General features: G+C 43.7%; 1 protein-coding gene across 7 annotated transcripts in view; it reads left to right on the top strand.

Moving 5' to 3' along the window:
• The window catches only part of chd6 (chromodomain helicase DNA binding protein 6), a 338,589-nt gene that overhangs the window by 284,755 nt on the left and 28,692 nt on the right, over window positions 1-25,142 (top strand). For 5 of the 7 annotated variants that reach the window (XM_059981079.1, XM_059981076.1, XM_059981081.1 and 2 more), the window contains 9 exons: window positions 1,853-1,982; window positions 2,577-2,643; window positions 7,531-7,591; window positions 9,607-9,826; window positions 10,773-10,978; window positions 12,835-14,358; window positions 16,116-16,270; window positions 17,312-17,533; window positions 19,527-19,961. In XM_059981079.1, coding sequence (XP_059837062.1) covers window positions 1,853-1,982; window positions 2,577-2,643; window positions 7,531-7,591; window positions 9,607-9,826; window positions 10,773-10,978; window positions 12,835-14,358; window positions 16,116-16,270; window positions 17,312-17,533; window positions 19,527-19,961 — 3,020 coding nt within the window. The remainder of the gene's footprint in view (window positions 1-1,852; window positions 1,983-2,576; window positions 2,644-7,530; window positions 7,592-9,606; window positions 9,827-10,772; window positions 10,979-12,834; window positions 14,359-16,115; window positions 16,271-17,311; window positions 17,534-19,526; window positions 19,962-25,142) is intronic. The other 2 variants (XM_059981077.1, XM_059981082.1) reach the window with 2 other exon arrangements.

Consider the following 25,142-nt stretch of genomic DNA (forward strand, 5'->3'; position numbering starts at 1 on the left):
CTCCTCCCCTTCCACCCCCCTCTCTATCCCTTTTAAAGCACTGGAATCCAGGAATATTGAGAATCCATTCCTGCTCTGGTGCCAGCCAAGTGCTTGTAATGGCCACTACATCATAATTCCATGTATGTATCCAAGCTCTCAGTTCATCACCTTTGTTCCTGATGCTTCTTCCATTGAAGTACACACATTTTAGCCCTTCTACCTTACTACCTTTATACCCTTTATTCTGCTTCTCTTTCCTCAAAGTCTCTCTATGTGTTAGATCTGGCTTTACTCCATGCACTTCTTCTACTGCTTTATTGCTCCAGGTCCCATCTCCCTTGCAAATTAGTTTAAACCCTCCCGAACCATGCTAGCAAACCTACCTACAAGGACATTGCTCCCCCTGGTGTTCAGGTGCAACCCATCCAATCTGTAATGGTCCCACCTTCCCCACAAGAGATCCCAATGATTCAAAAATCTAAAACCCTGCCCCCTGCACCAGCTCCTCAGCCACACATTCAACTGCCATTTCCTCCAATTCTTACTATCATTATAACGTAGCACCTGATAACGCTACCCTTGAGGTCCTGTTCTTCAGCCTTCAGCTTAGTTCCCGAAACTCACTTCAGGACCTCATCCCTCTTCCTGCCTTTGTCGTTGGTACCAACATGTATCACGACTTCTGGTTGCTTTCCCTCTCATACCAGGATGTCATGCACTCGGTCAGAGACATCCCGGACCCTGGCACTGGGAGGCAACAAACCATGTGGATGTCCTCCTCTCGCCCACAAAATCTCCTGTCTGCTCCCCTGACTGTAGAGTCCCCAATGACGACAGCTCTTTTCTTTTCTGTCCCACCCTTCTGCACCACAGGATCAGACTCAGTGCCAGAGGCCCTGCCAATGTGGCTCACCGCTGGTTGGTCGTCCCCGCCAACAGTATCTACGACAGTATACTTATTATTCAGGGGAATGACTACAGGAGTGTCTACTTGTCTACTCACTTTTGCTTTCCCCCCTTTGACGGTCACCCAACGATCTGCTTCCGGCAGCCTACGTGTGACTAACTCCCTGTAGCTCTCACCTATGACTGCCTCATTCTCCCTTATGAGTCGAAGGTCATCCAGCTGTTGTTCCAGATTCATTACACTGTCTTCCATATCGCCAGCCGCATGCATTTCTGGCAGATGTGACTTTGCAGAAGATGATGTCTGTAGTTTGAGATCCTTCTTTATACTGTGCCCAGTGAATCTTGGCTGTGCTTGTGTATAGTTCAGAATTACTCAGTTGGTCTAGCAGTGTCGAGAAGGGAAGTGAAATGCTAACCTGTTCCTTGACTTGCATAACAACATAAAAACGAGGAGCAGGAATTGTCCATCTGGCCCGTTGAGCCTGTTCTGTCATTCAATAAGATCATGGCTGATCTGGCCATGCACCCGCCTTTTACCCATAATCCTTAATTCACTGCTGTAGAAAAATCTATCTAACTGTCCTGCAGTATGTTACCATTGTTTCCCTGTCTGTACATACCTGAGCACAATGCTTGTCTTCATTGTGACACTGCCTCATGTCACACATTAAGTATTCCATTGTGACTTTTTGAAGATTAGAAGCAGAATTTCAGCATGCACCCCATCATGCCTGCTCCCACATTTGGTACGATGGTGGTCTTCCTGCCCAAGCCTATCAGAAGGAAACCATTTGGAGTAGGATGATGACATGCCTACACTGCAGTGAGTGGAAAACTATTTGTGATAATATTTTGAAGTCTCTGATTCCTGATGCACCCATTTGCTGTTAATCTCTTCTCTGACTGCGAAGCTGTTGTTAGCTTTACTCACCCACTGAGATCTGCCTCTGTCTCTTTCCAGGTTATGAACGATATAATGCCATGAGAGCTGACCCAGCACTCTGTTTCCTCGAGAGGGTGGGCATGCCTGATGAGACCTCGCTGGCTGCTGAGCAAGGAGGTGTCGACCTGTCAGCAGACATGAGCGAAGGGTAAATCCTTGGAGAAATTTACAGCATTCACTTGAGCACTAACCCCAAACAACAGCTCTTTTAAGGAATCTTCATGGCCGCTAGGATCAAGCTCCATTCCAGAACTTGTTATAGATGGATCTGGTACAGGAGGGCGTTCTTCAGCTCATTATACTGTAACTGTCAGCTCTCTGTCCTGAGGCAGTGCCAACTCCCATTTGCAATTACCTCTGGTGTCAGTTTGCAACTTTTCTCAGACGATTTCAAATCCTGTCAGCTCTGTGAGAGTAACTGCTTATCACTTTGGTATTTTGCTCATGGGTTTTCATCTCTGACCCCTGCAGCTTACAGTAGGAAGAGCTCCCCTCCTTCTCTGAGCATAGTGTGGCACGTATAGCCCACGATGTGTGCTGACCTACTCGTGCTCATCCACCTCTCTTCCCAGCCAGGAAAAATAGCTACAAAAAGCACGAGGAGAAAAAAGCAGCATGAATCATGGTGTGCTAGAGCTCAGGGTTTAATACAGCTTATGTACTTTGATGGGTTTGGCAGTTCAGAGTGAGGGTTGCTGTCTATTCTCTGTGAGTGGCTAATTCTCTGTGTCATGATTTCTAGGGTTGACCTTTGTAAAGGTGAAGACTCTGAGCTAAAGTCTGATGGACAGTTTAAAGACCAGCCTGATGTGAGTAAGATGTCTTGAGGCTATTTGCTGCATGATTATTTTACAAATGTACTGTCTCTTATATCTTATAAATGTCTTCGCTTGTGTATTTACCTTCAAAATTCTCCCTATTCTTCCTGAAGGGGCAAGTGCCCCTGGGTACAGCACTGCAGTCTTTACCTGCCATGGCACTGTGGAAGCTGCTTCCTCAGTCAGCCTGCTGTACATTCTGTGGTGTGTTCAGAGATAATTTTCTGCACACCACTGCTGTAACACGTGTTTATTTGAGTTACTGTCACCTTCCTGTCAGTTTGAACCAGTCTAGCCATTCTCCTCTGACCTCTCTCATTAACAAGATTTTCACCCACAGTACTGCCACTCACTGGATTTTTTTTTTTTTGTTTTTCACACCATTTTCTGCAACCTCTAGAAAAAATGCCAGAAGATCAGCAGTTTCTGAGAAACACCAATAATCACTCCACAGTCACAGTCACTTGGATCAGATTTCTTCCCCAATCTGAACAACGGACTTCTTGACTCTGTGTGTTGCTTTTATGCATTAAGTTGCTGCTACATGATTGACTGATTGGATATTTGCATTAACAAACAGGTGAACATAATAAAGTGGTCACTGGGTGTACTTCACAGTAACAGGATTTCACTGGACTTACACAAAATGCTGCAGTAAGTCAGCAGGCCAGGCAGTATCGATGGAAAAGAATAAACAGTCAATGTTTTGGGCCAAGATCCTTCATCAGGACTGGGGGAAAAAAAAGATGAGAAGTTAGAGCAAGAAACGGGTGGGGGTGGGGAGGAGAGGAAGAAGTACAAGGTGGTAGGTGAAACTGGGAGAGCTGGCAAGTTGATTGTGAAAGAGATAAAGGGCTGGAAAAGGGGGAATCTGATAGGAGTGGACAGAAGGCCATGGACGAAAGGGAAGTGGGAGGAGCAGCAGAAAGAGGTAATGGGCAGGTAAGAGGTGAGGGGGAACTGGGAATGGGAATGGTGAGGGAGGAGGGTGGGAGAGGACATTATCGGAAGTTTAAGAAATCGATATTCATGCCATCAGTTGGAGGCTATCCAGATGGAATATAAGGTGTTGCTCCTACAACCTGCGTGTGGCCTCATTGCAGCAATAGAGGAGGCCACGGACTGACATGTTGGAATGGGAAGTAGAATTGAAATGGGTGGTCACCGGGAAATCCGGCTTTGTCTGGTGGACGGAGTGTAGGTGGTCAGTGAAGTGGTCTTTCAATCTACGCCAGGTCTCACCAGTATACAGAAGGCCCCACCGGGAGCCCCAGATACAGTAGATGACCTCAACAGACTCACAGGTGAAGTGTTGCCTGACCTGGAAGGACTGTTTGGGGCCCTGAGTGGTAGTTAGGGAGAAGGTATAGGGGCAGGTATGGCACTTGTTCCACTTGCAAGGATAATTACCAGGAGGGAGATCAGTGGGGAGGGACGAATGGCCAAGGGCGGGTCGTCCCTGGAGTTCTCCATTCCTACACCTGCTTGTGGGTACACCGACAACTGGCCATTTCCTGCTGTTCGTTTTAACCACGGTGAAGAGCCAGGGATTTATAAACAATGTTATATGTATACAAAGAAAATAAGTAGTAATTGTCTCCATCTGCAGTAATTTATCGTGTTATTAACGTTTTGTTCTGAAGGGCAAGCCTATAGTCTGATGTTAATACTGTAGGCAGCAATAGTAGCAGAGCATCACCAGTTATACAGCGGTATGCAAAAGTTTGGGCATCCCTGGTCAAAATTTCTGTCACTGTGAATAGTTAAGTGAGTAGAAGATGATTTGATGTCCAAAAGTCATAAAGTTAAAGATGAAACAATTTTTTCAACATTTTAAGCAAGATTTGTATATTATTTTTACCTTCTACAATTTTAGAGTGAGAAGAAGGAAAGGAGTACCATGCAAAAGTTTGAGCACCCTAAGAGATCTGAGTTCTCAAATAACTTTTACCAAGGTCTCAGACCTTAATTAGCTTGTTAGGGCTATGGCTTGTTCACAGTCAGCATTAGGAAAGACCAGGTGATGCAAATTTCAAAGCTTTATAAATACCCTGAGGCTCCTCAAATCTTGTTCCAACTATCAGCAGCATAACATCTAAGCAGCTGCCTAGCACTCTGAAAATTAAAATAAATGATGCCCACAAGGCAGAAGAAGGCTATAAGAAGATAGCAAAGCATTTTCAGGTAGCTGATTCCTCAGCTGGTAATGTAATTAAGAAATGATGGTTACCAGGAATGGTGGAAGTCGAGCTGAGTTCTAGAAGACCAAGAAAACTTTCCGAGAGAACTGCTCGTAGGATTGCTAGAAAGGCAAATCAAAACCCCCGTTTGACTGCAAAAGACTTTCAGGAAGATTTAGCAGACTTTGGAGTGGTGGTGCACTGTTCTACTGTGCAGTGACACCTGCACAAATATGACCTTCATAGAAGAGTCATCAGGAGAAAACCTTTCCTGCATCCTCACCACAAAATTCAGCATCAGATGTTTGCAAAGGAATCTAAACAAATCTGATGCATTTTGGAAACAAGTCCTGCAGACTGATGAAATTAAAATAGAACTTTTTGGCTGCAATGAGCAAAGGTATGTTTTGAGAAAAAAGGGTGCAGAATTTCATGAAGAGAACACTTCTCCAACTGTTAAGCATGGGGGTAGATCGATCATGCTTTGGGCTTGTGTTGCAGCCAGTGGCACGGGAAACATTTCACTGCTAGAGGGAAGAATGAATTCAATTAAATACCAGCAAATTCTGGAAGCAAACATCCCAGTGTCTGTAAATAAGCTGAAGATGAAAAGAGGATGGCTTCTATAACAGCATAATGATCCTAAACACACTTTAAAATCCATAATGGACTACCTCAAGAAGCGCAAGCTGAAGGTTTTGCCATGGTCCTCACAGCCCCCCGACCTAAACATCATCGAAAATCTGTGGATAGACCTCAAGAGCCCTGCATGCAAGATGGCCCAAGAATCTCACAGAACTAGAAGCCTTTTGCAAGGAAGAATGGGCGAAAATCCCCCAAAGAAGAATTGAAAGACTCTTAGCTGGCTACAGAAAGCATTTGCAAGCTGTGATACTTGCCAAAGGGGGTGTTACTAAGTACTGACCATGCAGGGTGTCCAAACCTTATGCTTCAGGCCCTTTTCCTTTTTTGTTATTTTGAAACTGTAAAAGATGGAAATTAAAAAATAATCTTAAAATTTTAAAGAAATGTGTTCTCTTTAACTTTATGCCTTTTGGAAATCAGGTCTTCTTTTACTTGCTTAGCTATTCACAGTACAGAAATTTTGATCGGGGTGCCCAAACTTTTGCATGCCACTGTAGGCATGGCTAGCAGGAGGGGAGTGTGGGAAACTGTTTCAAGCATCACCTTTATTCACCATATACATTTTATGTATACACCCTATCCTTGTTATATGCGGGGGATGCGTTCCAGAGGGCTTCCTAAGTATGTTTTATCCGTAATTTATTCACATTTTCCTACCAAAATGACACAAAAGCAGTACCACAAGGCAACATTTGGATTATATTTCATCAATTTAAGGTAATATTCAATGTAATAAATCATAGAAAGTTAACATACTAGGGTGTACAGTACTCACCAACAGTGGCAGGTGTGTTCGCTCTGGGAGATGAGTGGTTGTTGTGGTGTCAGGCAGCTTTACGTGGATAAGGTGGACATCGAGCACAGCAAAGAGTGAAGGAAGACTCACAGAACAGCAGCAGGACTTGACACCGGTTTGAAGAAAGTGGTGAGGATTGTTTGCTTGACAGCATTTTGTTTTCAGCATAAATTTGCTTGTAGGGAAGAAGGGTTGGCGGCAGGGAATGACTGAAATGCTGACTCCGTTCTAAACTTGGGTCTATGTCCATCCCCATTTGTGCCAAGTGTTATGACTTCCACCATTCCCTCACCAATGGTAAACTCCTGGGATTTTCAAAAATCGTCTGTTGCTTGCAGCATCTGAGAGATAGTTCACCGTAAAAAAAACTTGAATGTGGATCACACCTTGGTCGAGTGGTTGAATCAATGATGTTGTTTCAGGCGACAGGAAACGCACTGTTATATTACGATGAATGCTGCCCAAATGTTTAGGATGGGCTGGCACATTGTCAAGCAACAGAAGAACTTTAAGGGCAAAATTCTGTTCCTGGCAGTAGCGTCCCAGAGCTGTGTTACTTTTACCTGATGCTGTGCTGTTTATAATTTCCAATTTTTTTTCAAATGTTAAAGCAGTTCTCTGACACTCGGCTGATGGCCCAGGACATGACATCGGACACTTAGGAGACATAGTTAAATATTTCAAGCACAAGATCACTGCACCATAGGTACAGTCAACAGAAGTTTAAGAGCTCAAGATTGCACATCCACGCCTTGCCAAAACCAATGCGAGACTGGAGGGAGTGAGACTGTGAGGCGCGCACACCTGACTTGTATTGGGGGGAAAGTGGCGCTTCTCGTCCCAACAGTGAGACTGTGAGGCATGCGCATGTGTCTTGTACTGGTAGGAAAGCAGAGCTCCTCACATAACTCTGAGTTTTGGATGCAGATTAAGGAGACATTGGTAGAAATAGGTTCCTCACGTAACTCCGCATGGTCTGAAGACGCATATAACGAGGATAGGGTGTATCTGGAATTTGCTGTGGTCTGTTGGTCAGGGCAATGCAACAAAAAATAACATTCAACAATTATAAATAAGGAAATATATAAAATAAAGTTAGTTAAAGTACAGATAGAGAATAAAATGAAATAAAAATACATAAATTTCAGCATGAGTTTACAATGTAAACAGCGTTATAAGAAGTGTTTTAAAATGTTTCTCGTACCATGAGCTCTGATTTCACCATTCTGCTATTCTAATGTTTGTGTTGTCTTACAGGAGGACGCAAACTCCTGCATTGAATCTGCAATTATGGAGAAAGGAGAGGATTCAATTTTAGGTAAGTGGCTTGTGTTAGTGACATCAGGTATCCAGTTACAGAGAGAGACCATTCAGTCCAAGTTGTCCAGGCAACATCCTGGTGAATGTCCTTTTCACTGTCTGTGATGCAGTCATATCCTTCCTGTACTGTGTCAACCAGAATGGCACACAGTACTGCCAAGTGCAAGCTAACCAGATTTTTATAAATTCTTAACTTTTAAGTCAATGTCCTGACCTATGAAAGCAAGCATGCCACTGTTGTGGAAAAAAATCAGGAGCAGCAGATAGAATAGATCAGGCCGACTCAGAGAATTGTTTCAGACTGAAGGGTTTTATTACATGATTTCATGGAGAGCCCAGACACCTAAAGCGGAGTTCTGAGACTCTGCTCAACAATGGATTACACTCCTATTTATACCCCAGGCATACGTGACAAGAAGCATTTAAATCTGAAAAAAGAAGGAACTTCAACTACAACTTGTTGGAATAGCGAAGTTGCACTATATGTCCTTGAGCAGTTATACATTTTCTTAAGTGCTAGTTCTCAGGACAGTGTATCAGGCTTTCCCAAGCACAGACATGTGATGATTCTTAGAACAAGGAAGCACAGACATAGTTATTTTCCCATCCCATATACAAAGCACATTTCAGTCACACAGTGTACATTAGTCACAGATAAGTGATTAGAGACTTTGAATTCACATACTAGAAGAAGGTCATTAACCCCTTAGCGTTTGTCACAATGTCTTACTATTTTTCTTGCACAGCCACACAGCTTCTTTACCACCCTATCTATCCTTGTTGTCACTTTTAGGGGATGGTGAACTGGAACGCCATGGTTTTTTTTTATCAGCTGTCAGGATTAAAATGGTGATGCTGCAGTTGTGGCCAGTAACCCAGATAATAGAGACCCGAGTTCAAATTCTACCATAGTAAAAGTAAATATAAATTCAGTTCATAATCTAGAAATATGCAAACTTAGTTGTTAGTAATGATCAACACATTTCTTGTAAAGCCTTGTGGTGCGTGAAGGTCCTTCAGAGGACGTCTCCATGCTTGTTGGCGAAATGTCCTGTGAAATACTCTACCAGACACCCATTTGGAGGACACAATGAGCTGGGCTTTAACTGACAAGCACAAGAGATGGAAATCCAGAGCAACACACAAAATGATGAAGGGTCAACCTGAAGCAATCTCTCCTTAGTTCATCCAGCATTTTGTGTGTGCTGCGCTAGGCATGAAATGCTTGATTTGTCTGTAGTTCTCAGATCCTGAAAGATGAAGAAGAAATTGAAAGGTAAAGGGAACAAAGCAAGGCATGGGACAAAGTCACACCTCCAGTTCAAAGTGCAAACACCAATGTATGAAAGGCTGAATGTCCTCTTTCCTGTACTGTTAGGTCTCACACTGTTACACTGAAGCCCATGAGCGCAAGTTAACCAAGTATGCAGAATTAAGATCAGATTGCAGAGACAGAGGGTGGAAGGTCTCATGCTATCCATTCGAAGTAGGGTGCCGTGGCTTTATTGCGTTCACTTTCCAGAAGTAGCTGCGTGCCCTTGGCTTTACTAGAAGAGAGATCAAGTCAACCAGCAGGGCTGTAGCTGAGGCAGCAGAAGTAGGATCATCATGGGTGTGGACTAAGTACGTCCAGAGGGGCAGATAGTTGGACAGTGTATCCATCTTTTGTAAACTCTTGAGTAGTTGCATAGACACCTGAAGAGGAGACTATCTGTTGGAAGGAAGCGACCAACAACTCTGATAGAGGCAGATGCCAAGTTGTTAAGCTCACCAGTGGGAGGTGGTGCTTTAATACTGCTGGCCCACCACCTCGAGGGAGTCTTGATCATAAGCGGGCCGAAACTCCTGAAGACAGGTGGCAGTTCAACTGATGATCCCACTGATGATAGCACAGGACAGTTAACATCTTAGTCCACGTGTATTTTCAATTCTAATTCTGTTACAGTAGAATATTATAGGATCTGATTACCTGGACGTCCTGTCCAGTACCTTTAACCTTTGGTTCCATTCAAGGTCAGGATGGTACAGACATTGACCGTCCACAGTGGCCAGTTGCATCGGTGCTCACAGCCCGTCTTCGCCGCCTCATAACCATCTACCAACGCTGCAATCGCAAGGAGCTGGTGAGGATGGAATCGCTGGCTCGCAATAACCAACGTCGCTGGTATCGGCAGGATGAGATCTGGGGAAGGATACCAGAAATGGACATTATTAACATGGAAGTCCAGCAAAGGTAAATGTTTGGCTCATATTCTGTTGTGTTTCTTCTGATCTGGGAAAAAGCATGGCCGGCAATGGGGTTACAGCTTAGCTTGTTGTTTTATAATAAATAAAAGATACTTTTATTTGTCACATGTACATCAAAACCACACAGTGAAATGCGCTATTTGTGTCAAATCAAATCAGTGGGGGTGTGCTGGGGGCAGCCTGCACGTGTCACCAAGCTTCCTGCACCATTATAGCGTGCCCACAACTCGCTAGCCCTAACTCGTATGTCTTTGGAATGTGAGAGGAAACCAGAGCACCCGGAGGAAACTCACGCTGTCACAGGGAAAACGTACAGACTCCTTACAGGCAGCAGTGGGAATTGAACCCTGATCTTACAGCTCGTGATAACCACTATGCTACTGTGCTGTTGTGGGTTTTGGCCAAACTTGAAGAATTATTAATTTATACATGCAACATCTCATAGTTAAACAGCTTGTTTTTAGAAACAGTATGGTTTTTGATGCAGATTTTTTGCAATGGAACTTTTTGTTATTGGAATAATTTGATTGAATTAAATTGAACTTAAGTCAAATACATGAGTTTTCTCTATATCTGCATGTTGTACGGTTGCTTTGAACAATGGGCTCTGATGGTTTACAAGAATAAATGTTTTGTGGGAGAACCATTGCCTCTAGATGGTCCTGGGCATGAAATCACACACAAATCTGTGCTGTGAACTTTTCCAGTTGAGAGAAGCCAGTCCATTCTTTGGGGAGGTGGGAGGACGACCTGGAGCACCTCGTGAGAAGGTGTGCAAACTTCACACACACAGCTCAGGGTTGAACTTGAATTGGGTCGCTGATTTCAAAGACAGCTCACCAATCATCTGGGTTATTCACAGTGGGGCATTTTCAGAAAGAATTGTTGGTTTACATTTTCTCAGAGAGTCACTCTCACCTTTTTTTTTTAAGGTGGACAAGGAGGGAGCAGACAGATTTCTACCGTGTAGTCTCGACATTTGGTGTGGTATATGATCCAGACAAGAAGCAGTTTGACTGGAACCAGTTCCGCAGTTTTGCCAGGTTGGAGAGGAAAACGGACGGGAGTCTGGAGAGGTATTTCCGAAGCTTCGTGGCTATGTGCCGAAATGTTTGCAGGCTGCCTCAAAGGAAGGACGGTGAGAATTCTGACGTCATTGTTACACAGTTTGTTGAATTTCAGTCCAGCTGAAGAAACGTAGTGACTAGCTGAGGAAGTGTGGCACCATTTCTTCCTATCTTCTGAGTTGGCCAATCCCTGACAGAGCAGAGGAAGGGATGCCGTCAGTTATAACATGACCCTGAGTGTGGGTGTGGGAAGTTCAGCAGTGTGATGGATTGTTCCTACGGTTCAATTGCTTGGCACAGTGCAATCTGGCAGGTGGCTGTTCATCAGTGAGGGAAGTGAGAGCGGTGAAAGAAACCACATCGGGATAGAAAATTTGAAAAACAAACTGCAGATGCTGGAATTCTGAAATAAAAAATAGGTAATGCTGAAAAAACACGGCATGTCAAGCAACAAAAAATCTTAACAAAATTTTGGGTTTACAATCTTTTATGGAATCTGGGCAAGGCAAGGGTGCAAGTTTTCATTATGAGAGAAGCGTGGGGTGTTGAATATTCATCACTGATGTCTGCTGTCTATGGTAGGATGAGATAAAATGGCTTAAAGGGGATCAGCACAATATCTATGTAAAGAGTTGCTACAGGCAAAGTGGTGGGACTTGCAGCAACAACAACAGCAGCTACAAAACAAATCGCTTTCTCACTCACTCACACAGACAAGCCGCCAACCCCAGGGCAGGCTGCCTCCTGCTTCTTGGCAACCTGGGCAAGGTAGAAGTGTAAATTAGTTTTCAAATGGTTCACACAGATTAGATAGGCTAAAGGATCTGTTACTGATTGACTCTATTAGGAGCAAAGATAGGAGGGGTATAGAACAGGATGTGTCCATGCTAGGATGAGATAAAATGGCTTAATGGGAATAAAAACCTCCAGGTATATGTAATGATAAAAGCAGACAAAATGCTGGAGGAACGCAAAAGACCAGGAACATCTATTGAAAGGAATAAATAGTCGACTCTTCAGGCCAAGACCCTTAAATCAGGAATCTAAGTTGTTCCTGGCATGGTGGTGAGACTTGCCCAGGAGGTTAGACTTGCACATATAGAATAAAAACAAGAAATAGAAAATATTGGAAAAACTAATCATGTCAGGCAGCATCGTGGAAGGAAAAGTAGTTAATGTTTTGGCTGAGGAGTTGTTCAGAAGTGAAAAGGAGAAAGTATGGGTAATGACAAATTGTGGCAGGTGGAATAAGTGCTGGAATTTTGCCATTGATTACTGAGCGTGCAGTACGTGAGTGTGTATAGGTTTACCATTTCTGTTTTAGTGTACATGTTCAACATTTCTGTAGAATTAGAGCTAGTACAATGCAAGGATATTAGAACATAGCACCGAACAACACAGTACAGGTCCTTCAGCCCTCAATGTTGTGCTGACCTTTTAACCTACTCTAAGATCAATACAACCCTTCCTTCCTATATAACCCACCACCTTAGCAGGACATTCCATCCACCCACTAGTCTCCTACCTCGAACCTGCTTGCAAACACTTTAAACACCTCCTGTTTAGCCATTTGTGCCCTAGGAATGGTATTGAAAGCATGAATCTGGCGGGGTATAAAGTAGCAGACAGATCCATTACAGGCAGTGGAGAGAGAATCCAGGTACATCCTCATGATGAAAAGCGTGATGTGTAGTCCTGCCAAAAGGTCTCTACCCGAAACGTCAACTGTACTTTCTTCCAGAAATGCTGCCTGGCCTGCTGAGTTCCTTCAGCATTTTGTGTGTGTTTCTTGGATTTCCAGCATCTGTAGATTCTCTTTTGTCTGGGAAAGGTTTTGTTCACTGTTCTCAAGGCATGAATATCAGACTGCCCTGTGCACATTGAAATTGCAGGCTTCATTTTCTAACTCACTTTTATTTTGTTTCAGAGGCTTCAGACCCAAACATCTTTGTTGAGCCTATCACTGAAGAACGAGCTTCAAGGACTCTGTACCGGATAGAGTTGCTGCGCAAAGTACGGGAACAAGTCCTCCGGAGCCCACAGCTGAATGAACGCCTAAAACTCTGCCGGCCCAGTCTGTACCTGCCTGTGTGGTGGGAATGCGGTAAACATGACCGTGACCTCCTGATTGGCACTGCCAAGCACGGTCTAAGCAGGACAGACTACTACATCCTGAATGATCCTCAGCTTTCCTTCCGGGAGGCGCACAGAAACTACGTGCAGAATGGGAGCTCCTACTTCCAGAGTGTGCCAGCACCCTGCAGCCAGTCATCCCTCAACTTCAGCCAGTCCGCTTCACCTGCGTCCACCGTGCTCACTCTGGGGGAGAAGGACAACATAGAGCAGATGGATGTGGAGCAGGAAAAGATGGAGGAGGCTCTGAATGATCCAAGCTCCCAGGCAGGAATAATGGGCGACTGCTCAGAAGTGAAGAATGAAGAGAATGCTGTTGACTCTGGAACCAAGTGCAGCTCTGCCCAAGCTGACTCGGTGGTGGTGGGCAATGACTGGGTAGCTGTCAACTACACACAGACCAAGTGTTACACTGTGCCAAAAGCACACGCCAAGGAGGACATGGGTGGTATCTGTGCAGAGGCTGATGCAGTAGAAAGTTCACAGCAGCCTGTGCTTGAACCTTGTAGTGGTGCAGTTCCTACACTAGTGAGAAATTTGCAGCCTGTCTGTGCTGGTGTTGCCCTGTCACCTGTGAACTGTGTAAACGTGCTGCAGGTGAAATCCAATGGTGTGATAGAAATGCAGCCTGTAGGTGAGGAGCCAGTGGATAGCTCAGCACCAGTATGTGGTGCTGCTGGAATGCAGTCTTTGTTGGAAGCAGCCCATGGGACCACCTTGAAGTGCGACCTCATACAGAACATGCAGATAAAAGAGGAAAATGAATGTATAGTGGCTCAGAGGTCGACAGGTGTTACCGATGGTGAGAGCCCCATGAGTGAACACATTTATAACATGCAGATTGACTGTCCAAGCATATGTCATACAGAGACTACAACCAATTGCACCAATAAAACGTGGAGCCAAGCTAGCCAGATGGCTGAATCAAACTCATCAACTGCTGTGCCCACTAGTTCGGGAGCAGCCAATGGCTTCAAGCTGACTGAAGTGGTTTCAGGCAGCAGTCAGCAAGGAGTGGCTGTGGGTGAGGCTAACTCAGCAGAGTCGGTGGGGATCCTGACTGTTGCAAAGGCTGAATCAGACCAGCTGGACTTTGAGGCAGTTACCACAAAAAGCCTGCTAAGCAGAACACAGTCGTTTGGAACTGTGTACTCGGCAGTGAAGGCAGCGGAAGATGAGCCAGAATCATCATCAGCCCCGGAAGGCACTGTTCCCTTAAAGGGGGAGCTGACAGTGAGGCATCTCCTCGAGGACTGCACGAAGGACAGTCTCTGTGAAACAGAAGAGAAATCTGAGGAAGATAATTCACAACCTGAAGGTAGCTGTCTTTCAATCTGGGGAAAAAAATCTATGACAAAACTGTCAGGGATTGTAGAGTCACAGAGCACTACAGCACAGAATCAGGCCTTTTCACCCATCCAGTTTGTGTAGAACTGTTAATATACCTAGTCCCATCGACCTGCAAACAGATCATAGGTCATAACCCTCCCATTCATGTACTTATCCAAATTTCCCTTAAATTCATGAGGCTCAAAGTGCCTGACAATTTTCCCTAAATTTCCTCAAGTAATTGTTAGAGTTTTGAGTTTGCTTCAGATGACTTGAATGTTTTTCATTGTGTTTGTGTGTTACAAGCTAAGAGAATTAACACTTAAGCTGGATCCTAGTTGAAATGTGGGAGAGGATTGCATGCATTGGCCTTGCACTGGCCAGTATATAGCCGGTTAGAGGAGTGATCAAACTGAGTTATGATTAATTGGAGTGATGGTGTAGGATTTTGTTAATAAAACATGCAAGAGTAGTGTTATGTGCTTAAACAAAAGCTACAGCCCTTCCATTACAAACAAACCAAAAGCAGTCGCCTTACACTGACGTCGTTACGTCTCTTACAGTGAACACAACTCAATAACTATATTTATGAATTATATAGGACAGTTTCTATTAATGAACATTATATGTCATCAGTCACCCATTACACTACCCTACAGTGGTATTAACCCTTGAGGAGGAGTCCAGGACAAGGCAAAACCTGAAAGTTAAAACCAGCTTCATCTGGGATGTTCAGGAGATACTTACTCACACCTGTCCCCACCCCTACTTCCACCATCAAAAACTGAGGGTCTGACATGAAATTTCTGATCTGTTATTGAATGTTGGGTAAAGCCATTCAAGGTTTTGTAGCCAAGGCAGGTACACATCAGCCACACAGAATGATTGAGGCTGAATTCTCCCCTTCTGTCAGAGCAGGTAGTAACCAAAATGGTCACCAGTTGGTGTCAAGGGCAAAGTGGGATAAGGTAGTGCACATTTTAAAGGAATAACCTGCATTTGTACATGTTATTAGCAAAGGAGAAACACCCATAACACAGAAACCTGTGTGTATAAAACAGCCATGCCTCTGCTGCATGTCCCACTATTGTGAAGATCTGATGGATCCATTGTTTTAAATGTTACATGGAGACAGAGGTAGAGGTTGTAATGGATGAGGAGATTTTCTGGCCAGCCATGTCCCAACCTCATAATATCCTTTTGAGTTGATAGTAAGATATTTAGAGTATACAAATCGGATACAGTTTATAATCACTGATATTGTAAAATTTGTTGTTTTGGGGCAACAGTAGATGGTAAGACATAAAAATCAGAAAGTTACAAAATACATAAATAGTGCAAAAGACAAATAACAGGGTCGTGTCCATGCATTCATAGATTCATTAATAACTAATTATACTAAAATTGGACATGATTTTGCTGGGAGTAAAACTTGAATTTCTGTACTTATGAGGAAGGAAAATTGTCATAGAGTGCAGTATTTGTGGTACAAGGAGACAAAGGCAAGCAGGGTGGCATTGAACTGCCCATCTCTCATTGTACTGATTCAAGCACACTGTGTGGGACTGGGCTGTTTGTGGTATTTTTCTATGAATATTCATTAGTTGACAGATTATCGTATTTATGAAATTCAACTTTATAACTTGGCAGTACAAGATTTCAACTTGAAATCTCTGAGCAGGGTCATAACTAGCTCTTGTTAGACAACTCCAGCTGTTGTTACATTGAGCATGTTGGTCTCCTCAGCCATCCCACTGAAGAACTTTGATGAGGAGAGCAATACATCTACCAGCCTGGTCCAAGATGAGATCCAAGACACCCTCCTTCATGATATCCGAGAACCGACCATTGCTCAGCTCTTACAGGAGAAAACTCTGTACTCTTCAGCTGAGTGGCCCAAGGTGAGTCCAAATACAGTCACCAGCTTCATAAGACTACTTCCCAGTGCACTTCAATGTCATTTTCTAGATGAGTCAGTAAATAGAGACCCCAAGTATCCTTTGTGATGAATAGAAAAATCTCTTGGCATTAATTGGAAAATCGCATTCTCCCCACTGTCATGGCCAATATTTATATCCAGTCCAGCACCTTGTAAACAAATTACCTGAGCATTTTGAGCACTTAATTTGCTGCCTTATGTAGCATAGCAATTAGTGTAATGGTATTGCAGTGCCAGCTACAAGATCGGGTTTTGGTTCCTGCCACTGTCTGTAAGGAGTTCCAGTGTTCTCCCTGTGACCGCATTGGTTTCCTTCCACATTCCAAAGGCGTACCGTTGGGGTTAGTGAGTTGTAGGCGTACTATCTTGTTACTGGAGGTATGGAGACACGAGTGGCTGCCTCTACAATAGTCACAGATTTGATTTGACACAAAAAAAGCATTTCACTGTATGTATTGATGTACATGTGACAAATAAAGCTGATCTTGAGATTGCGATTAACATTAATTGTTAAATGTTAAGCACTTTGGAATATGCAGAGGTTCAGAATCAGGTTTAATATCACTGGCATTTGTCATGAAATTTTTTGTTTTGCAGCAGCAGTACCTTGTAATACATTTTAAACTATAAATTACAATAAAAATGTATATAAAATTAAGTGAGTAGTGTGAAAATATACTGAGGTAGTGTTCATGGTTTCATTGCTATCAGATTTCTGAATGAACAGAGGGGAAGAAGCTGTTCCTGGCGTGTTAAGTCCACGTCTTTAGCGTCCTGAACCTTCTTGATAGCAATGAGAAGAGTGCAGGTCCCAGGTGACAGGGATCCTAAAGATGGACACATCATGTTTTGTGGAAAATTCTACAATAATACAAGCTCTTTCTTTACACCTGTTCAGACTGTTCATTGACTCTCTCCTGTAACTGGAACTGAGTATATCTCTCTGCCTGGACCTGACAGTTTTTCATTGACTTGTTGCACTTTTCTTCTTTCATTCTCTTAGGATCGAGTTATCATAAATCGTATTGACAACATCTGTCACGCCGTGCTGAAGGGGAAATGGCCGTCAGCACAGCAACAGAACCTGGAACCTGCTGGTGTGATGTATTCCATGGCGGCCCCAGCAGAGACTCTGAACGTGAGGAGCTGCCTCAGTGTCCCCTTGCAGGCTGCACACACTCTCAGCTTTGCTGACAGCTCTGTCTCCTCCCATCATTTTGCAAAGGCAAGTCCTGCAAGCTGTCTCCCTCTCAGAATGCAACTTCTAACTTCCCATGTAACAGGGTACCAAGAGGTGGAGGGTGGTGTGTGGAGTGAAGAGGTAGGAGTCAGGAACCTATATGTCCCTTGGGCTGCTCACAGGGATGAACTAGGCTGGAATTATGTTGCACAGGCAACCCTAGGTTTTGGAAGATCTGAGTTGCAGAGATTTGTCTTGACACAAATTCTTCCTTGTCAAAATTAACTTATCGTTCAGCCTTTTGGGGGAAAAAAACTACACTACCATCTCAAATGAACAGTGAGTGTTTTTCAGAACCAGATGTTAAGTGATTTCTCCCCTTATCAAATACTCACAATGAAAGGAACACAGTAGTGATGTCTATAGAAATCCCAAGATACTGTTGGTGCTATACGTATTAATCCACGCAGACTAAAGAAGTGAACGTGTTACCACCCCACAATAAAATAGTTTCATATTGCTTCCCCAGATCAAACAACAGTAGAAATCCTTAGTTCAAACATCAGTTTTAGGTAGGAATCAGAAATAGTCAAAAGTGTGAACTCAGCAATACAATTTCTGAGGACATTTTTGAATGGAAATTCAATTAATTAGTAATAATTAACATCATACGTTTGCTGCCAATCTGCTGCTCAAGTACTTTTCTAAGTTCATAAATCAGAATTTAAAACCTGCACAGGTCTTGGTTTGGAGGAAACTTGGTTTCTGAGTTAGGGAATTTTGGTTTATGGGCAGACCTCCAAAATGAAACCCTGGCGTAACTTGGGGTCTGCCTGTATGTTTATAAGTAACGGAGATCCCTCAACAGCCACATCAGCTTTTCAATGTCCCACTGCCTTGCTATATCCCCAAAATATGCAGATGGTCTAGATCTTTCTTTCTTCACAATACTAAACATTATGATGTTCTGACTCTGAAATCCTCCCTTACTGATCCTCACTCCACACTACCTGGCTCATTCTCCTCCTTCCCATGTTAGGCTAGAACCATGCTTATTGGGACATACTTCAGAAAGTCCTTCCCCTCTGTCATAGCTTGCATGGTCACCGATGCATGATCATCTCACTAAACATCAGAGAGATTGGAACTTTGGTTTCTAGCCCATTCGTGGCCACAGGTGAAAACCTAGGGTAACAGGTGAATTACGGATTATTTAAAAGAAATTTTTGAGGGAGGGAGCTATTTCTTTCAAAGCCAGTTTTTAATTCCCTTGGAAAGGTGAGCTGATTCTTTGAGCTGCTGCAGTCTTTTTGGTGACAGTACTTAAGAACACTTTTAGGTAGAGAGTTCCAAGATGCAGGTCCAACATCAATGAAGGAATAGTGATGCATCTCCAGGTCAGAGCGATGTGCAGGTTGCTGCTGCTTCCGTGCTTTCCTTCTCCTTTGTGGTAGAGCTGCTGGGTTTGGGAGGCTCTGTCTCAGTGGTCCTGGCAGATATTGTAGTGCATTATGTTGATGGCACACACTGTAGCTGTGGTGCACTTTTGCTGGAGGGAGTCAATGCTCACGTTAGGAAAGGGTTTCATCAAATGGACTGCTTTGTCCTGGATAGTGTCAAGTTTTTTAGAAGTTGTTGGAAGCACACTCATCCAGGCAAGTGGGGAATATTTTATTATACTCCTGACTGGTAATTTATAACTGTTAGAAATGGGGAGGTGAGTCACACACTACAGGCTATACAACCATTGGACCTGTTTTCAGAGCCACTGCTTCTGTGTGGCTGACCCAGTTAAGTTCCTCCTTGCTGGTGCCCCTCTTGGACAATAATGGTTGGGGACTTGGCAGTAATGGCAGGGGTAGGTGTCTAGAATCTGCCTTGCTAGAAACGGTCGATGCATTTCCTTGACATGTACCATGTCAGTATCTACTGTGAAGTGGGTTACATCTCTTCTGGTGTGTGTACAACTGCTGTAGGGTTTTATTCTCTCTAAGATTGTCATGAGTGTTGCTGACACATTGCAATTCTATTTGGATAGCAGGAGAGCTTACTTGCATTAACGTTCCCGAGGGATCAGAGGAGGAGAAGGCGGAAATACGAGTTTGAGACAGATCGAGGTGCAAAGAGGAAGAGCCAGGAGGAGGCTGTCCCTGTTCTCACTCGCTCTCCTATAATTTTCAATGGGTGGCAGGAAACTGCCATGGACCTTTCAAAGGCATCTGAAGAGGCGCCTGGCTCTGTGCCAGTCATTATTAGTACAAGCACCCCGAAGTTGGGCTCACTGGACCCCTCGACTGCTTTCAGGGCGGACATGGCCGGTATCCTGCAGGCAGGCCTCGTCCATCCAGTCACAGGACAGGTGATAAACGGCACCTGTAGAGGAGATGACTCATCGAGGAGGAGGAGAGGGCGACGAAAGAATGTTGAAGGTGTTGATATCCTCTTCATGAAGGAGAAAAAGCCAGAGAATCTGGTAGGTGAAGAACAGTCTGCTCAGTAGGGCTTAGCCACAAGAACCAGTAGCACAAGGAAGCAGCCTTGTCCTCAGCAGCCTGTGATTACATAAAGCACTGCATAGTATCTCTCCCCTTTGCTTAAAGAGTTTGAGATGTGTTAGATTAAGAAACCTGAACCCCATGGAACAATTACAAACAAAAACAGTGTTGTGAATACATTCCAAATCATTTCTTCAGTCCTTTGGCGGTAACATTCACTCTTTCACTATCCCATTATGAGTATCCCTGTACCAACTTCTCCTCCCTATAGCATCCCTTGTTTTAGTGTATCTGAGCTCCCTCTGGTGTTTGGAGATGTTGCTGCTTGCTGAGATATTCCACATCTCAAATCTTCTGACCACTGCAAGGCTTACATAGAACATAGAATAGTACAGCACATTACAGGCCCTTCGGCCCACATGGGAGTGAAGGGCATGGTTCAGGCAGGCTGATTGTCATAGAATACATCACAGATCCAGATACAAGCTCTTTAGCCCATCTGGTCCATGCCAAACCATTCCTCTGCCTAGTCCCATCAAACCACACCAGGACATACCCCTCCCAACTATGTACTTAGCCAAATTTCTCTTAAGTGTTGAAATTGAACCTCCATCCACTTCTGCTGGCAGCTCATTCCACGCTGTCACCATTCTCTGAGTGAAGACATTCACCCTCAGATTCCCTTTAAACATTTCACCTTTCACCCTTAACACATGACTTCTAGTTGTAGTTTCACCTAACCTTGGTGGAAAAAACCTGCCTGCATTTACCCTGTCTATACTTATCATAATTTTGTATACCTTTATGAAATCTCCCCTCAAATCTCCTGCAGCATAGGCAATAAAGACCTAACCTATTCAACTTTTCCTCAGATCCTCAAGTCCCAACAACATCCTTGTAAAATTTTCTTGGCATTATTTTATTCTTATTGATATATTTCCTATAGGTAGGTGACCAGAACTGCACGCAATACTCCAAATTTGGCCTCACCAACGTCTTATACAACTTCAACATAACATCCCAACTCCTGCACTTAATACTTTGATTTATGAGGCCAATGTGCCAAAAGTTCTCTTTACAACCTTATCTACCTGTGACATCACTTTCAGGGAGTTACAGATTTGTATTCCCACACTCCTTGATACTCTACCATAGAGTTATAAAGTAAATACTTAAAAGTTAATTTTATTGAGAATTAGCCCAGAGAAAGGTTAAGCTGCACTTGTGCAGACTGGGATTAATCAGTGGTGGTCAGCATGGTCAGTATGTACCTTTGGCATGGTCCAACGTTGGAGACTGGTCTTCTAGCAAAGGGCAGTGACTCTCTGGAATTCTCTACCTGACGGGGTTGTAGAGGCAAGTATTTTAAAGAGGCAATATAGCTGGATTTTTTTTAAAGATTGGGAATGAGGGCATTGTGGAAGTGAGGCTTGAACTAGATTAGCCAAAATAACTTTGAATGGCAGGGTAGGCTTGAGTGACTGAGTAGCCTGCTCCTGTTCTTATTTCCATGGTTCTGGGCAGTTTGGATCCAAAATGACCTGATAATAGGAGGAAGAGATTGATGGTTAAGAGCTTTTGCAGTTGGAAACCTGTGACTAGGAATGCATCTCAGGAATCAGTGTTGGCACTTTAGTGTTTGTTACATATGTTAATAATCTGGATGTGAGTGTTAGAGGTATGATTAGTAACTGTACAAATGACACAAATATGTGTAATTAATAATGGAGGGTAGTTACTGGGTCAGGTCACAGATCTCTCAGTGGGTGAGCATCTGGGGGACAGTGACTACCGCTCCGTGGCCTTTAGCATTATGGAAAAGGATAGAATCAGAGAGGACAGGAAAATTTTTAATTGGGAAGGGCAAATTATGAAACTATAAGGCTAGAACTGCGGGTGTGAATTGGGATGATGTTTTTGCAGGGAAATGTACTATGGACATGTGGTTGATGTTCAGGGATTTCTTGCAGGATGTTAGGGATAAATTTGTCCTGGTGAGGAAGATAAAGAATGGGAGGGTGAAGGAACCATGGGTGACAAGTGAATTGGAAAATCTAGTCAGGTGGAAGAAGGCAGCATTCATGAGGTTTAGGAAGCAAGGATCAGATGGGTCTATTGAGGAATATAGGGTAGCAAGAAAGGAGCTTAAGAAGGGGCTGAGGAGAGCAAAAAGAAGGCATGAGAAGGCCTTGGCGAGTAGGGTAAAGGAAAACCCCAAGGCATTCTTCAATTATGTGAAGAACAAAAGGACGACAGGAGTGAAGGTAGAACCGATTAGAGATAAAAGTGGGAAGATGTGCCTGGAGGCTGTGGAAGTGAGCGAGGTCCTCAATGAATACTTCTCTTCGGTATTCACCAATGAGAGGGAACTTGATGATGGTGAGGACAATATGAGTGAGGTTGAAGTTCTGGAGCATGTTGATATTAAGGGAGAGGAAGTGTTGGAGTTGTTAAAATACATTAGGATGGATAAGTTCCCGGGGCCTGGCGGAATATTCCCCAGGCTGCTCCACGAGGCGAGGGAAAAGATTGCTGAGCCTCCGGCTAGGATCTTTATGTCCTGGTTGTCCACGGGAATGGTACCGGAGGATTGGAGGGACCCCTACTTTTCGTGATTTTTATTAATGACCTGGATGTGGGGTTAGAAGGGTAGGTTGGCAAGTTTGCAGATGACACAAAGGTTAGTGGTGTTGTAGATAGTGTAGAGGATTGTCGAAGATTGCAGAGAGACATTGATAGGATGCAGAAGTGGGCTGAGTAGTGGCAGATGCAGTTCAACCCGGACAAGTGTGAGGTTGTACACTTTGGAAGGACAAACTCCAAGGCAGAGTACAAAGTAAATGGCAGGATACATGGTAGTGTGGAGGAGCAGAGGGATCTGGGGGTACATGTCCACAGATCCCTGAAAGTTACCTCACAGGTAAATAGGGTAGTTAAGAAAGCTTATGGGACGTTAGCTTTCATAAGTCGAGGGATAGAGTTTAAGAGACACGAGGCAATGATGCGGCTCTATAAAACTCTGGTTAGGCCACACTTGGAATACTGTGTCCAGTTCTGGTCGCCTCACTGTAGGAAGGATGTGGAAACATTGGAAAGGGTACAGAGGATGCTGCCTGGTTTAGAGAGTATGGATTATGATCAAAGATTAAGGGAGCTAGGGCTTTACTCTTTGGAGAGAAGGAGGATGAGAGGAGACATGATAGAGGTATACAAGATATTAAGAGGAATAGATAGAGTGGAAAGCCAGCACCTCTTCCCCAGGGCACCACTGCTCAGTACAAGAGGACATGGCTTTAAGGTGAGGGGTGGAAAGTTTAAGGGGAATATTAGAGGAAGGTCTTTTACTCAGAGAGTGGTTGGTGCGTGGAATGCACTGCCTGAGTCTGTGGTGGAGGCAGATACACTAGTGAAGTTTAAGAGACTACTAGACAGGTATATGGAGGAATTTAAGTTGGGTGGTTATATATGGGAAGCAGGTTTTAAGGGTCGACAGAACATTGTGGGCAGAATGGCCTGTACTGTGCTGTACTGTTCTATGTTCAATGTTCTATGTTAACTATATTGATCAGTTGGTAAGGTGGAAAGTGATGTGGCAGGTGAAATTTAGTCCTGAAAAACATGAAATGGCATGATAAATGACAGGATCTAAGGGCTGAGGTCAAGGGGGGCCTTGCTGTTCATGTCCAAGAATCCCTAAAAGAGGTAAAGAAAGCATTTTGAACAGGAACCTGCATTAACTGAGATACGGAATGCAATAGCTGGGAAGGGTTAATAAAATCACATTATTTATTTACCTTTGAGAAGGTCGTGAAAGTTAGGGAATTTGAGAATTAGAAGTGATTAGAACAGTCCAGCATCGGGTCAGATCCTTCAACCCCTGATGTTGTGTGGTATTAATTAAATACCTAATTGAATTATATGGACCTATTCAAGGCCCGTATCCCTCTGTTCTCTGCACATGCATGGAATGCCTAGAAACAAATCCCCATTGCAAAAGAGGAGGTGCTAGCATTTTTGAAGTGTATAAAGGTGGATAAATCCCTGAAACCTGACAACTATATGCTAAGGTGTTATTGGAAATGAGGGAAGGTACTATGCAGACTGTGGCAGAGATATTTGCATCTTGCTTAGCTACAGGTGAGGTACTGGAAGTCTGTATGGTGGCCGAGGCTGCACAGTGATGAGTGTAACATTAGAGGTGAGATGTATATTGGAAGGGATTCTGAGAAACCGGCTCCATCTGCATTTGAAAAAGCAAGCGCTGATTAAAGATAGCAAGGCTTCGTGTGTGAAAACTCATGTGTCACAAATTTGCTTGAGTTTTTGAAAATATGATGAAGAAAATTGATGAGGACAGGGCAATAGCTATTTTATACATGGACTTTAGCAAGGCTTTTGACAAGTCCCATATGGTAAGTTTGTTTGGGAGATTAGATCACACAGGATCAAGGGTTAGCTAGCCAATCAAATACAGCATTTATTTGGTGGGACGGGATGGAGAGTGGTTCTTTGGATTGAAGCTGTGTAGCAGAGATTGGTGCCAGGTCTACTGCTCTGTATCATCTATGTAAAGACTGGGATGGTGGCATGATTAGTTTATGTGCAATGACATCAGGTTTGGTGGAATAGTGGAAGAGGGTTGTCTAAAGCAACAAAAAGAATTTTCAGTTTTCAGTGGGAGAAATTGAGAAAAGGATATTCAAGTTCAGACCAGCAGGTCAATACAGCACAACACAAGGCTAAAGAGGCTTCCACAGACAGGGTGGTTGGTGTGAGGGGAAGATACTGACATACATGAAGATCTTCAATACTCTATCTGCACGCCAGAATAGGAGAGATTGTTCAGTCTATTTAGTGAGATCATGAACAATCTCTATATTAACTCCAGCTGCCATGGTTCTGTACCCTCATTTAGCAAAAAGCTGTTCAGCATCAGATTTGAAATGATTGATTGTAGTTACTCTCTGTTCCTGTGAGAGAGAGGTCCACATTTCCACTGTGGCTGCAGTGTGCGCCTTCTGTGGAATGTACTGCAGTTTTCTATCTCAGCTCCTCCCAAACTTCTGGTTTCTGCCCCCAAGGACAAAAAGCAGCAGCACCTTGTAGATTTCTCTGCAGTTCATCCACCTCGCTGGCTGGAGAATACACTATTATTGGGT

The sequence above is a fragment of the Hypanus sabinus genome, chromosome 9 (genome assembly GCF_030144855.1).
Source record: "Hypanus sabinus isolate sHypSab1 chromosome 9, sHypSab1.hap1, whole genome shotgun sequence".
Taxonomy (NCBI): domain Eukaryota; kingdom Metazoa; phylum Chordata; class Chondrichthyes; order Myliobatiformes; family Dasyatidae; genus Hypanus; species Hypanus sabinus.